The 12,712-nt window shown below is 64.5% G+C and overlaps 1 protein-coding gene and 1 long non-coding RNA gene across 2 annotated transcripts in view; one reads left to right on the forward strand and one right to left on the reverse strand.

Annotated features, from left to right (window-relative positions):
- The first annotated feature begins 3,200 nt into the window (after positions 1-3,200).
- On the forward strand, positions 3,201-7,576 carry LOC122911153. Its single transcript, XR_006385435.1, has 2 exons — positions 3,201-5,914; positions 6,007-7,576. It is a non-coding gene; the product is annotated as an uncharacterized LOC122911153 (long non-coding RNA).
- JPH3 (junctophilin 3) overlaps positions 7,533-12,712 on the reverse strand; it is a 67,011-nt gene continuing 61,831 nt past the window's right edge. The window contains exons 3-5 of the mRNA XM_044255592.1: positions 12,186-12,310; positions 9,374-10,272; positions 7,533-7,619 (exon numbers count right to left, since the gene is read on the reverse strand). Coding sequence (XP_044111527.1) covers positions 7,539-7,619; positions 9,374-10,272; positions 12,186-12,310 — 1,105 coding nt within the window. The 3' untranslated portion in view covers positions 7,533-7,538. The remainder of the gene's footprint in view (positions 7,620-9,373; positions 10,273-12,185; positions 12,311-12,712) is intronic.

Here is a 12,712-nt window from a genome sequence, read left to right on the forward strand (position 1 = left end):
GCACCCATTGTGCCCTCTCCTGACATGTGGCCCTCAGCCCCGGCTGTGCGGCTGCTTTCCAGGGAGGTCCTCGAGGCGCTTGTCAGCTGTGCGTCCGCGTTCTGTTGTCAGAGACCAGGGTGTTCCGACCATCTCTAGGATAGAGCAGGTCTGAGGGAGGAGGCTGTTTTTCAGTCAGCCCAGTCGAGAGAGAAGTCCCAGCCCCCCTGAAAAACCGTGTACAAACAAGTCTCTGTTTCTGCCGTCATGTCCGTAGGGTCATTGCTGGAACACTCAGTTTGAGTGGACGGACAGAATGAATAAAGAAGCTTCTGGAGAAGGAGCCGCCCCTGCTACCGCATTGCCGAGACTGGAACTCCAGACAGACGCACCCGAGGTGTTCAGCGGACGGAGAGGTGGCTGCGCGCTCTGGGATGGCAGGGGCCCCCCAGGAGCAGGACCCGCACGCCTGCCCTGCTGTCTGTTGGTGACGGCTGTGCCCCACAGAAGGTTCCAGACGCCCTGATGGCCACCACGGGCACGAGTGGCCGGTACGAAGCCCAGGGCCCCCATTCCCTGTGTTGCTGGAGCCAGAACAGCTGGAAACAGCTGTGCTCCGGGTCAGCAAGGGCCCTGCGGTTACATCCTGTCTTGTCTGTTCCTCGGCTGGCTGAGTTGTTGGTGAGCCCCGTGCCGCAGCCCGGCTGCTGGGTCTGTGCCTTTCGCACACGGTGCTCCTCCGCCGGCTGTGCCGTCTTGGACGCCAGCAGAGCTCCTTGGGGGGCGTGGGGGGTTTGGGGTGTGAAGACTTCTGCTGAGCCCCGGGGCGGCTCATGCTGCAGGAAGGCGGGTTCCAAAGGGCTGCCCAGAGGGGGTAGATTTCTGGCGTTGGCTTGACTGGAACAAACGTCCTTTCATTCACAGTGTTGTTCCATTTCTCTCTAAGACTGGAAGAGTGGTATTTATTGCAGTTGGACACGTTTTGGGTTTTTTATCAAGTTGTACAGGAGGGGAGTCCTCGGCGAGCTGGCAGTAGAAACACACTGAGGGGCTAGAGGCTGGCCAGGGCCTGCTAGTGACAGATGGTCTCGTCAAGGCTGTCCCCCGGGGCTCAAAGGGACCTCAGGCTGCCACCCAGGGGAGTTCAGGCATAAGGCTGGGTTTGAATCGGGTGACCCAAGTGAGGCTCCCACTTGGGAACCAGTTCCCCCACGTGTGTTGGGGTGAGGAGGAGGTGACACGGTGTTGCCTGGGGGCTGGGGAGGCGCAGCTGTTCCCTGGTACAGGGCCTGGGGGACGTGACTCCCTTTGGCTTGCGTGAGCTAGAAACCCACTGCCGTCCACCGCTTGCTTCCCTGAGCACTGAAGGAGCTTTCTCGTGACCGCTGCTTTCCTGCGCGCTCTGAATCGGGAGGCCGTGTGCAGGCCTCGGCCACCAGAGGCCCATGTTGTCCTACCGGCCCGGGCGGCTCGCGAGTACGCAGCAGCGGCATCTGCGCTTCTGTTTCGCGAGAGCCTTGGCAGTGCTGCGTTCAGGCGGGGCCTGGTCCTCTGCCAGCGGTCTGACCGTGGTGTCCCGTGGGAAGCTAAGGCGCCGACCCGCATAGCCAGTGGCCATGGACATCAGCCACTGGGGCCTGAGGAGCCTCTGTGGGCACAGGCCACGCTGGGCCTGGTTTCCCCGTGCTGAGTGGGCGTGGGACCCTCTGGACCAGACCTGCTTGTGGAGCTCGGCAGCCGTGCGCCAGGGCTCTGGACCGGGGAGGCTGCCTGGAGAGACTCGGGTGTGTTGGGAGGGGATTCTCAGCCGGGAACGCTCTCGCGGGGCCCCCCCAGGAGAAGCGAGATCCAACTAGGTTGAGCACAGAGGTTCCGTGAGGCCCTTGGAGAAGAGCCCGTGGAGGGGAGTGGGTGCGGCTGGCGGCCCTGGTTTGGGGTGGTGGGGGGCGCTTTGGGCTGGGCTCCCGGAGCTGTCCCGCCGGGGACCGAGGCTGCCAGGCTGCCGTCGGGGCAACACAGGCTCTGCCCCGGGAAGGAACTCCATTTCTCTGAAAATTTGGGCTTGAGGAGGTTTCAGGGAAGACCCTGGGCTGTAATGACACAATGCAGGGGACCCAGAGTTTTCACACGATGACGTTTATTATTAAAAGGAGCAAAAGTGCTGTAAACCTTGACAGTGTCCCTTGCTCTCAGAGAGCGAGATACATAATAACGGTAGGACGTCGAGTGTTACATTCATTAAGGAGAAGGTCTTAATTTTCACTTTGTGAGTGACGAAGCTGTTTTCCAGCTAAAAGGTAAAATAGCGAGGTAACATACTTAGCTGCTTCATCGGTCAGAAAAATCAAAAACACAGTCGACATTGCCTTTTTGTCAATACACAAACGATTGCACTGTAGTAACGGTCACATGCACCCGGGGGAAGCGCGGGAAAGGGAAGTGCAGACCGAGACCCACTGCGGTTGGAATTCACGGGAAGGCATCTCTGTCAGGGTGCGCGCCTCGGGCTGGCGGGCGGGCGAGTGCGCACGCGCCGCTCCCCCGCGCGGTGAGGGCCGCTGGGACTTCCATCGGGCTGCGGCGGGCCTCGTTTCTCTGGACGCGGTGGGCGGTGCAGGTGAGCCCAGTCCGGCTGTCGGGGTCGGCCCTGCAGTCGGGGGGACCCCGGCCACGCGTGAGCCGCGGATGCCCGCTGCCTGCGCCCAGACCTGTCTTCTCCCCGCCCCCCGCCGCGTGTGGAAGCCCCCGCTGGGTGACTGGAGGGCAGCCCTCCCCCCGACTGCCCTCCTGCCCTTTGCAGGCGGGTGGCGTGGGTGCCGCTGGCTGAGGAGCACTGGGCTGCGTGGTGTGGGCTGCCCCACGCCTGACGGTGTCAGGGAGGGAGACCCCTTAGTGCTCTTGGCCTTGCGGTTGGCCTCGTGGTGGAAAGCCCTTCCTCTGTGACTTGCCGGTGACTCTCATCTTTAGGGACCGGGCGGGGCGCTGCAGCCTGTTCATCTCTTATCTTGGTAGCAGGCGTGCGAGGGACCACCGGGGCCGGGGCGGCCAGCGTGCGGGAGGGGAGCAGGGGCCCCGCCAGCACCTGTCCCGCCGCCCCTTGGGGCCTCCTGCCCTTCGTGGGTTCAGGCTGCTGCCGCCCCGTGTCCCCGCGCAGTGGCGGCCCCGCCGGGGCGGGCGTGCGCAGGCAGCAGCGAGCTGTGTGTCGGGTCTGCGGCGGGGGGGCGGGGGGCAGACCGAAGTGAGGTAGGTGTGAGTGTGCTGCTCTCCGCCTTCCCTGCCGTCCCCGAAGCCTGGGGTCTCGGCCGCGCACCCCGACGGGTCCCGGGCTGCCTGCTTCTCAGAGGCCGAGGAACAAGCCGGGAGGACGCGTGTTTGCCCTTTTGTATCTCAGGCGCCTCCGTGTTGGGGTTTCATGCAGAGGCGCCCTTTCTCCTTGGTGGGTGCTCTTGGGGAGAAGGCGCAGCCGTCCTTGGGGGTCTTCTGCGTCCAGGGGCACGCGAGCTGGTATCTTCTGTCTGTTGCTTTTCGAGGTGCCCAGCGCCGCTGCCCCCCCCCCGCCCCCAACCTTCCTCAGACGTTTCAGTGCCTGCGACCCTTGGCTCCCAGAGCTTTCGGACTGTACAATGCTGCGTCGTTCTTCCGTTTGGAGCTCAGGTAGCTGCACTTTTTCCTGATGCTCTTAAGGCTGTGAGCGACACTTCTTGGCAACGGGTCTCGGGGGCAGGTCACGCTCCCAGGCGTTGCTGGCAGTAGCGTGGGACACGTGGCCGGGCCGGGGCAGGGGGAAGCTAACAAGACCCCGTGTTTGCTGAGAGCACACCACCCTCCTCCTTGTTTCTCATCTGGGATTCTGGTCTTGTTGCTTCTCGTTTGTGCTGGACCGACGTGAGCAAGTCCTGGCCGAGGCAGGACACCCCGGAAACGCGAAACGTCCGTGCTCCTCAGTGCTGGCTGTGGAGTGGGGGGCCCGACAGCACGTGCGGCTGTGGACTAGAGGCTGAAAATCTAGTAGGCACCTTTATGATAAGTTTCTGAGACCGAAGGCAAGAAAAACCGGAAGACGAGACCTGCAGGAGTCGAGGAAAGTGAGCTTCATCCGAGCCGAGGCTGGCGCTCCTCGACCATGAGCCGTGTCTTCCTGCGCCCTCCAGCAAGCCCCTGCTCCTGGAGGAAGGCACCGCGGGCGTCCGAAGCGTGTCCCCCCGTGGGTGCAAGTGAGACCTGCCTCAAGAGGGACCCCAGCACTGGTGCTGATTCAGGAGGGGGATGAGAAAAGGTGGTCAAAACACCTGAACTAAAACATGCAAGAAACCACTTTGCTTCAGTGCCCAGATGTTCGTCTGCGTCGGGCTGTATGTAGCGTCTCGTCCCTGCACTGGGGCTTTCGGTGACATCCCTTGGCTTAAAGCGGGGAGGACTGTCCCCACTTAATGGGTTGTTCAAATAGGGATTCTCTTGAAAGGGAAAGGGAGCACCTTTAGGACCAGGATGTGGGGCTGCCCTCTGTGTCCCCTCTTGGTGTGGGCACCAGACGTGGTTCCCGAGGGGTGGCTGTGGGCCGCAGGGACCTGCCCGTGTTCTTCCTGCGTTGTGGGGGAGTCTGGGTTGGAGCAGGTGGCAGGGAGCCATTACCCTACAGTTGTGTGTGTGCACAGCCCTTGCAGTCATTTCGACACCGACGCGAGCTTGTCGGCCGGAACTGTGGTTGTGGACTTCTGGGGACAGCGATTTTGGCAATGGGTGTTGTCCTTCTGTGGCTACCAGAAGTTTCCTCCACTTCCGTCCTCTCCCTGCCGGTCACTTAGGCTCCTGTGTTGCATCCCTGCTCTGTGTTTTGGAATCCCGTGTGCTAATGGTTGGGAAGCTCAGACACGTGGGTGACTTTCCACGTGCTTGACATTGTTCCAAGCACGTCACTGGCACTGAGCAGGTTTCGGAAAGCACAGCCGCCTTGTAAGTTTCCTGGGGCGTCTGGTAACGTAGCAGGTGCTTTGTGTGCGCAGACGGGCGCGCTGCGGACCCGGAGGGCAGTGGGCTTCCCGGGTCTTTGGGGTGAGCTATGGGTGCAGGTTTCCCAGCTGGGGAGGGGGCGGCAGGAGCTGGGCATGGACCGGGGACCTGTTCACCTCCCCCCCATGGGCCCGGGCTCAGGGGCTCCGGTCACTCAGTTTCTCTGCCTCCGGCTTTCACATCTAGAGTGTGGAAGACGTTGTCACGGGAGAAAAGGACTCTCGCCAGGTTGCTGTGGGAGTAATTAGAACGTGTCAGCACTTCGAGCCACAGGGGGCTGGCCCTGACCTGCTCGCCTGTGCTTCCCAACGGGCCCGTGGGGCCCGGTCTAGCTCTGCGTGCGCCCTCCGGGAGCGTGCGGGAGAGAAGCTGGTGAGCTGCCCTGGCCCCAGGGGAGGACCGGCACCCGCTTGGGGGAGCCGGAGGCTTTGGGCGGGAGGAGAAGCCAATCCGGCGAGCAGCTGCGCTTGGGACTGCTGAGCTGCCTGGTCCTAATCGGTTGGGAAGCCAGGGAAGAAGCAGCTTCTGGAGTCCCTCAGCCCCAGGCCATCATGGCTGTGGTGGAACCCACGGGGAGCCCCCTGGGTGTGCAGGGAAGGCTGGGCCGTGTGGGGTCATGGCTGGGGTCGCGGGGCCGGTGTGTGCGGGGACACGAGCTCCTCGTCATGACGTCACGGGCGGCGGCTTGGCTTCTCTGCTCCTCCCAGGCCAGCGCGCGCGTGCGTGTGCGTGCGTGTGCGTGTACATGCGCGTAACCTGCCGCTCCAGGCCCCGTTTTGTGTCCTGCCGTCCCCGGAATGTACGGAAGTCTGTCATCTTGGCCAAGAGACAGAACTCTCAGACCCACATCCCAGCGCGGAGGGCTCTGAGCCGCCAGGAACCGGAGTCTCTGGTCCACCTCGGGTCCGAGCAGAAAGCACGGAAGGTAAGATGTGCAAAAAGATGTCATTTCCCGTTAGGAAGTGACATCAGCAGCAGCGTATTTCTTAACGGATCCTCACTCTCCTCTGTCCCCAGGCCCCCAGGAAAGACCCCCCCCAACTAAACAAGATGAGAGGAAAGGGGGCGTGAGTGTGGCACGGAACAAACGATGCTGGGTTTAACTGGAACATGCTCTAATCTTGAGTTTATTTCTGGTTAAAAATATAGCAATCCAGTGCAGTGTAGTAAAGAAATCTGCTCGAAAGGTAGCAGAGAAACAGCTAGACATAAGCAAAGCAAGGCAGAGTCCATAGCCGGGCTGTGTCCAGGACGGCTGTGGAAGCTCACGGTCAGGACCGTCCCATGCGGGAGCGCGGCGGCCTGTGTATGGACGTGGCCGTGCCCCAGACACGTCCATACCCACGGGCCGCGGCTGGCTCCGGCGCTAGGACCACGGGGCGCCCAAACCTTCCGGAACCTTGTTCTTTCATTGGGATGACGGAGCGACGCCGGTCGAGAAGGCAGAACTGACTGAAACCAGTTAATGTGGTGTTGGGACAGGGAGGGGCCACAACTGCTCAGGAATTTTAAGCCACTGGGTTTCGCCCACATTCCTGTCCTGGGACCAGACCAGCTCCAGAGCATGAATGCGGCATCTGGAAGGAGTGAGCGCATCTGGGGGTGTGGAGTGGCGGCCAGCACAGGACAGAGACGTGAGAACCCGTGTGTGTGCTTAGTGACCGCGAGAAAGGATGGTGTCAACTGCCATGACGTCTGAGGGGGACAAGGGGCCTGGGCACACTTTCTGCACGCCACGCGTATCGATGCCACACTCTGAGCCAGCTGTGCTGGCTGCGTGAGCCCACAGCGCTCCCTGCCCTCTGGTCCCTCCGCAGCCCTGCTTCCTGGGGGTCGGGGCGGGGGTGGGGTGGGGCAGGTCGGAGGCAGGAGTATTAGGACTTTGCTTTCAGACTTGGTGGGCAGCTGGCCTCGCCGTGAAGGCCAGAGGAAGCAGAGGGCAGGGGTGGGGAAGGGAAGGGGCGGCAGGTCCCCGCTTCCTCAAGTACACAGCACAGATTCCGACAGAGGCCCAGCTGCTGCCGGGGTGGGGGGGTCGGCGCGCCCTCTTCCCCACCGCGCGCCCACCCGGATCACTCGCTTGCTCTTCCAGGACGCGGAGGAAAAGCAGAGGTAGCAGACTTCCCGCACGCGGCCTCGCAGCAGCTGCTTCCCGATCTGCCGGGCACAGCTGGACGCGCAGGGGTCTCCCTCCGGCTGCCTCCGTTTCCAGTCCCAGGCAGGGTGTGACGGCGGCGAGGACGGTGGCCGTCTTAGTTTGTGGCCATTGATTTGCTGGGATCCCTTTCTTTCCACACCAAGCTGGAGGGTCGGGGTGCTGGCCTCCTTCTGCCATGCCACACAGCATCGTGTTATACAAGCAAAGAATTTTGGCTAAAATCCAAAAAACATTACCCAGAAAAAAAGGCAAACTGTGAGTAATACCCAATCATGTTCTGCGAAAAGACTCAGAAGGTGTGGCCGGGCCGTCCGAGTTGCGATCCTTCCCTGTTGTCGTGGGTTACGTCCCTTGGTACACCGACTGTTGTCTTTGCTAATGTGACATCCCGTCAGATGAAAAAGTTAATAAACAAAATGGCGACTCCGATGTTGAGCAAGATCACCATGGCCACGAGGATGGGGGCGGAGCCCTGCAGCGGGAGGGGGACAGGAGAGGTGAGCCCGCACCCAGCCTGCCCCCCCGCCCCCCAGCCAGGAGCCGGTCCTCTTGCTTCCCGGGCTCCAGTGACGGGTCCTGGAATCCCCTCCCAGCACCGGACTAAGTAAGTGTCCTCTGCGGTTGGGACAAAAGACGGTCCCGGGGTTCCCGATGTGGCCCACCCAGAAAGGCCCCAGCCTGAGGGCCGAGCCCTCGCACAGGCGTCCCGTCCTCTGCTCTCACGCCCCTCTCGCTGTCCCTGTGCAGCCCTGGGCTGCCTCCGAGCCTTTGCTGCCCCTGGAGCGGAGGCCGCAGCGAGTCCTCCTGGGGCTGGCTGGCCTCGGAGCCTCAGTGCTGAGGGGAGCAGAGGCCACTGAGCTGCACCTGGGGGCGGGGGCCAGCGGAGGAAATACAGGTGCTCCCCCCCGCCCCGGGGCTTCGTCTTACAGCACCAATACAGGGAAGGAGGCCACGGGTCGAACCTTCTCCCCTGTCTCCCACCCGTGTCCATCTTCTAGCTTCCTACCATAACCACACGTGCCCCGTGCACACGTGCGTGCACATGGGTACACACGCTGTAGAGCGTGCAAATGTTTCTGGCTGCTGGGACGGGACACGGAGCTGTGAGCGCAAGCTAATCCTGCCCCAGTGGGCACTCGGGGCTGCGCTCTGGTGGGACCTGGCATGGGGCGGCAGGAGCACTGAGGAGCCGGCCCGCCCACCAGATGCTCACAGTGGTTTCCAGGGGAAGCCCCTGGCCTGCCGGATGGTGCCACTCCTGCAGGGCACAGGCGTGGACACTGGCCCTGCCCGGCCACACTGCTGGGTCCCAGAGGTGGCCAGGGCGCTGCGTGCCCCCTGGGGCAGGTGCGTGGCCCTCCAGGGGCAGGGAAGCAGGCCCTCGTGGGTGGGCGCTACAGGCTACGGCATGGAGCCTGCAGGGGCGTGAGCCCGGGCTGGGGCTGAGAGGCTGTCGGGCCAGGGGCGCCGGCGATGTCTGTCCCTGGTTTGCAGCCTCCAGCTGAAGGGTCCCGGAAGGTCCCTCCCGTGTGTGAGAGCTCACCCGGCCCCACAGTCCAGCCTAGGGGCCTCCGTTCTAAGCTCCAGGCTGCCTGCCGTGGGAGGCAAACGCACATACAAGGACCTGTGACTGGCCCCCGGTGACCTGGAGCCCGGCTGCCCCCACGTGGCTAACTCCCGAGGTGCGTGAGCCAGAGAGGCCGCAGCTCTGTGAGCGAGGGACGCTCGGTGTGGACGCCTTCACCAAATTTTATCCCCTGTCCATCTTGCCCGTGAGAGTGGGTCTCGTGGGGAACCCCAGCGCCTGGCCCCCAAGTGAGAGGTGTGGCCCGGACCAAACAGTCCAGAGCCAGTTCCCAGCCCCATGCCCCAGTGGCTCGGGCTGACCCTCCGTGCTCTTCTCCAAGACGCGGGACCGTCCTTGAACCCAAGGACGGCAAGGTCTCCTCACCAGCGCAGGGGAGGACCCTCCTGGGCCCGGGTGGGGGAGGACAGGGTCCTGCTATGGCCCAATTTCTTTTGGGAGCGTCCAGAATGGTCCAGGTGCGTTCACTGCTAGGTTCAAGCCCGGGAGTGACCCTCTCTTGGTTCTAAAGGCCCGGGAGTGACCCTCTCTTGGTTCTAAAGGAAGGGGGACTCTGTCCCCCATAGAAGCTTCCTGTGGGGAGGGTCCCATTCCTCGGGAAGAAGTTGTCACCCCCTCGCCAGCGGCCGGCGACCACTTACCGTGCTGGCCTTGAGCTCGTCCCCGTTCTCCTCGTCCGACTCCAGTGCCACCGGTGAGGACTTCTGGGGTGGGGAGAAGGCCAGGTCCCAGCGCAGCAGCCGGGGCTCAGCCCGGTCCCCCAGCCGCAGGCTCTCCAGCCTCTGCACCGCGGGCTCCGCGCAGGGCGCCGGCCGCGCACTGTCCTTGTTCTGGGACTTGGACCGCAGTCTCTGTGCCCCGAAGCCCCGGTCGTCGGCGCGGTGGTCCTCCCCCAGGCCCCGGCAGGCCGCCCCCTTGCTGTAGCGTCTCTTCTGGGGGTGGGCCTCCTGCGCGTACGCGTCCACCCTCAGCAGCGGCTTCATCTCCATCTCGTAGTTGCTCAGCTTCTCCTCATCCAGCTCCAGCAGCTTGGCGCCCCCGGAGCTGGGATTGCTGGCCCGGTGGTGCGACGTCCAGGAGAACGTCGGGGGTGACTCCGTCCGTCGCTCCCGGGACTTGGGGTTGCCGGGCTGCTTGTGGCCCGAGCCCCGGCAGCGGATGTCGTCCGCGGGCTGGCCGCTCCGGAGGGCGCTGCCGCGGATGCCCCTGGAGCCGCCGGCCTTCTCCTCGCCCCAGCTGTTGCGGGCGTAGTCCCCGCCCCGGCCCTCCAGGAGCATCTGGATGTCCCCGCCTCGCTCCTCGTCCACCGAGACCTGCCGGGAGAAGTGGGCAACCTTGTTCCGTGAGGCAGGGGCCGGGGGCGGGGTGGCCGTGGGGCTGGCGGGGAAGCTCTGCAGGGGGCTGTCGTCGGGGGTCAGGTCCGAGGGGGTGGTGCCTTTGCGGTACAGCTCGGGGCTCTCCTGCTGCAGGGGCGTCCCCGTGGAGGCCACCTCGATGTCACTGCTGGAAATTGGGTGCTTCGGCCGCTGGTACTCGAGCCCTTTATGGAGGGGCAGGAAGCACACAGAGGTCGGGTTACTCAGACCCTCTGTGTCGTAGGAGGCCTGATCTTACCAGAGGAGCGCAGGAGACCAGGACTGGGCCTGGGCCCTGGAGGGCAGTGGCCAAGGCCAGGGCGCTCGCCGTTCACCCGTGGGGTGCAGGCATGGTGGTTCCCAGAACCCTTTGCGTAGAACCCCAAGCCTCCCACCCGAAGGGCACTTGGAGGGTGACCAGTTCCCCAGGGGCAGCAGTGAACAGAGGCTCTGGGCTGCCCACCCCTCTCCCCAGCTGCACGGGAGACCCAGGCCTCAACATGCAAGCGCGTGCGCTGGCCTGGTCCCTGCTTTCGGGTCCCCCGTCCCCCACCCAGTTCCCTCCAGAAAGTGGAAGGAAGCCTCTGGGGTCGGGCAGCCTTCTGCAGGGTCTCGGGGCCTCCCTGGGGGCAGTGTGTAGAACAGGGGTGGTCTCCCCTCTCCACTTCTCTGCTGGGGCTTCGAGCTGGGGCAGGAAGCGCTGCAGGGGTCCCGGGCCCCACGGCACGGCCGGGAGAAGCACGCGGTGCTGTTGCCGCAGTGCATGTGGCGGCCCCAGGGTCCCCCTCTTGCGTCGGGGGGTTCCGAGACGGGGCCTTGAGCAGCACAAGCCCCAGCTTCAGGTGCCTGGCTGCTTGTGGAAGGGGGATGGAGGGAGGCCCGTGGGTCCGGGGAGTGGGGCTCTCAAGACTGGTGAGTGATGGGCCAAATGGTCAGCCCCCCACCCCCCTAGTCCTTGCACACTCCATCCGGCATGTGAGAGCCAGGGCGCTGGGGTGGCAGGGCACCCCTTCAAGCACGGGGTCAGAGGCGCTGGGTGCCCGACCACAGGAGGCCAAAGATCATGGCCCTGACCTGTTCTACTTATGCCGGGGACGTCCTCGGGGCCAGGGCACCCCCAGACACCACATGCCTCGTGGGCAGGCCTGGGGGTGGCCAGTCCAACTGCTGTGTGGACTCCGCACACTGCGGGAGGCCTGTACCCTCCTGATCGGCGCCAGCACCTCGACGGCCAGCGCCACCAGCCGGGAGCTGATGCTCAGCCCAGACCCGTTCCAGATCACAAGCCCTTCCTGGGGCTGTCCCCGTCATAACCAGGGTAAACGGGGCGGCGATGGCAGTGGGACTCCCAACACCTGTGCCCTGTCGTGGGTTCTGGGCAGGTCCAAGGCCACTCAGGTCCTCCTGCCTCCTGAAAGCAGGCCTGGCGCCTCTGGGCTGCCCAGAAGGCCAGAACTGTCCTAGCGAGGCCTAGGGCCATGGGCTCCAGGAGAGCCTGGGGTGGTCTGGGAACAGCGGCTTCTCTCTTCTGGGCCCCGAACTGCCCTGGCTCTGGAGCCTCCAGGAGTGGAGGAAGCTCCCTGCTGGGGATGGACCGGCGGCAGGGGCGGGGGTGACGGGCGGCAAGTCCTGCCCGAGGGCCTCCCCAGCCTCTGGTCGTCACTAACCCTGCTGCAGGCCTCCTGGCTGGCCCTGCTTGTGTTGGGGCTGAGGGGGCTGCCCTGAGGGAAGGAGGAGGGTCGTGGGTCTGGCTGCTATTCCGGGGGCGGCTAGCTCTTGCGGGGTGCCCGGTGGGAGCGCCTCCCTGGGGAAGAGCCGCACTGTCCCTCCCGGCCAGCCATCACGTGTCCCCTGCGACGGTCACGCAGTAGAAAAAGAAAGCCCTAGTTCCTCAGCAGGCCGGAGACCCCCGACGGGACAGAGTGGCTCAGTAGAAAGCTCTAGGACCACGGGAGCGGAAAGGGCCGGGAGAGCGTGCGGAGGATCCCCTGGAGAGTAGGAGCAGTGCAGAGTGTGGGGTGCGGGGGTCTGAGCTGCTGTGGCCTCGCAGCCCCGCGGGCGCCGGAGGGAGGCGCCCACCGGGCAGACGTGCACTCACCGTTTTCCCGGGGCCGGAAGGAGGGCGAGAACTCTCTGGCAGTGATTCTGGCGACGCGTGCCTCCTCCTGGGCCTTCTGTGCTGCGGTGAGCGCCGCCTCCGCCTTGGCCCGGGAGTGGGAAGTCCTGGCAGGGGGAGGCAGGGCGGGCGGTCAGGGCGGCGGAAGCCTGGCGGAGGGCCGCTGGCTTCCCAATCTCATGCTTTCGTCTCTGCAGCCAACCTGCCGCCCAGCGGGCAGCCCGCCCGAGGGCCTGCCAGTGCCTCGGGGCACAGGGCACACCCTAGCGAGGGCAGGGCCTGGCCGAGGACGGACGTCTGTGCCCACAGGAGAGCTCTCAGCCCAGGCGAGCCGCAGGTGCTGTTGAAGGAGCTTCCCTCCCCCCCGGGGTCATGTCCACACGCCAGAGAACTGAACCCACAGCCGCCTCATCGCCGAGCCTCCAGACACAAGCGGGACCTTGATGCTGCTCCGCCCGGGAAGGAGTTGTTGGGGGGCAGCTGTGCCCGGCCCCACATGTGGGGTGAGC

The sequence above is a fragment of the Neovison vison genome, chromosome 7 (genome assembly GCF_020171115.1).
Source record: "Neovison vison isolate M4711 chromosome 7, ASM_NN_V1, whole genome shotgun sequence".
Taxonomy (NCBI): domain Eukaryota; kingdom Metazoa; phylum Chordata; class Mammalia; order Carnivora; family Mustelidae; genus Neogale; species Neogale vison.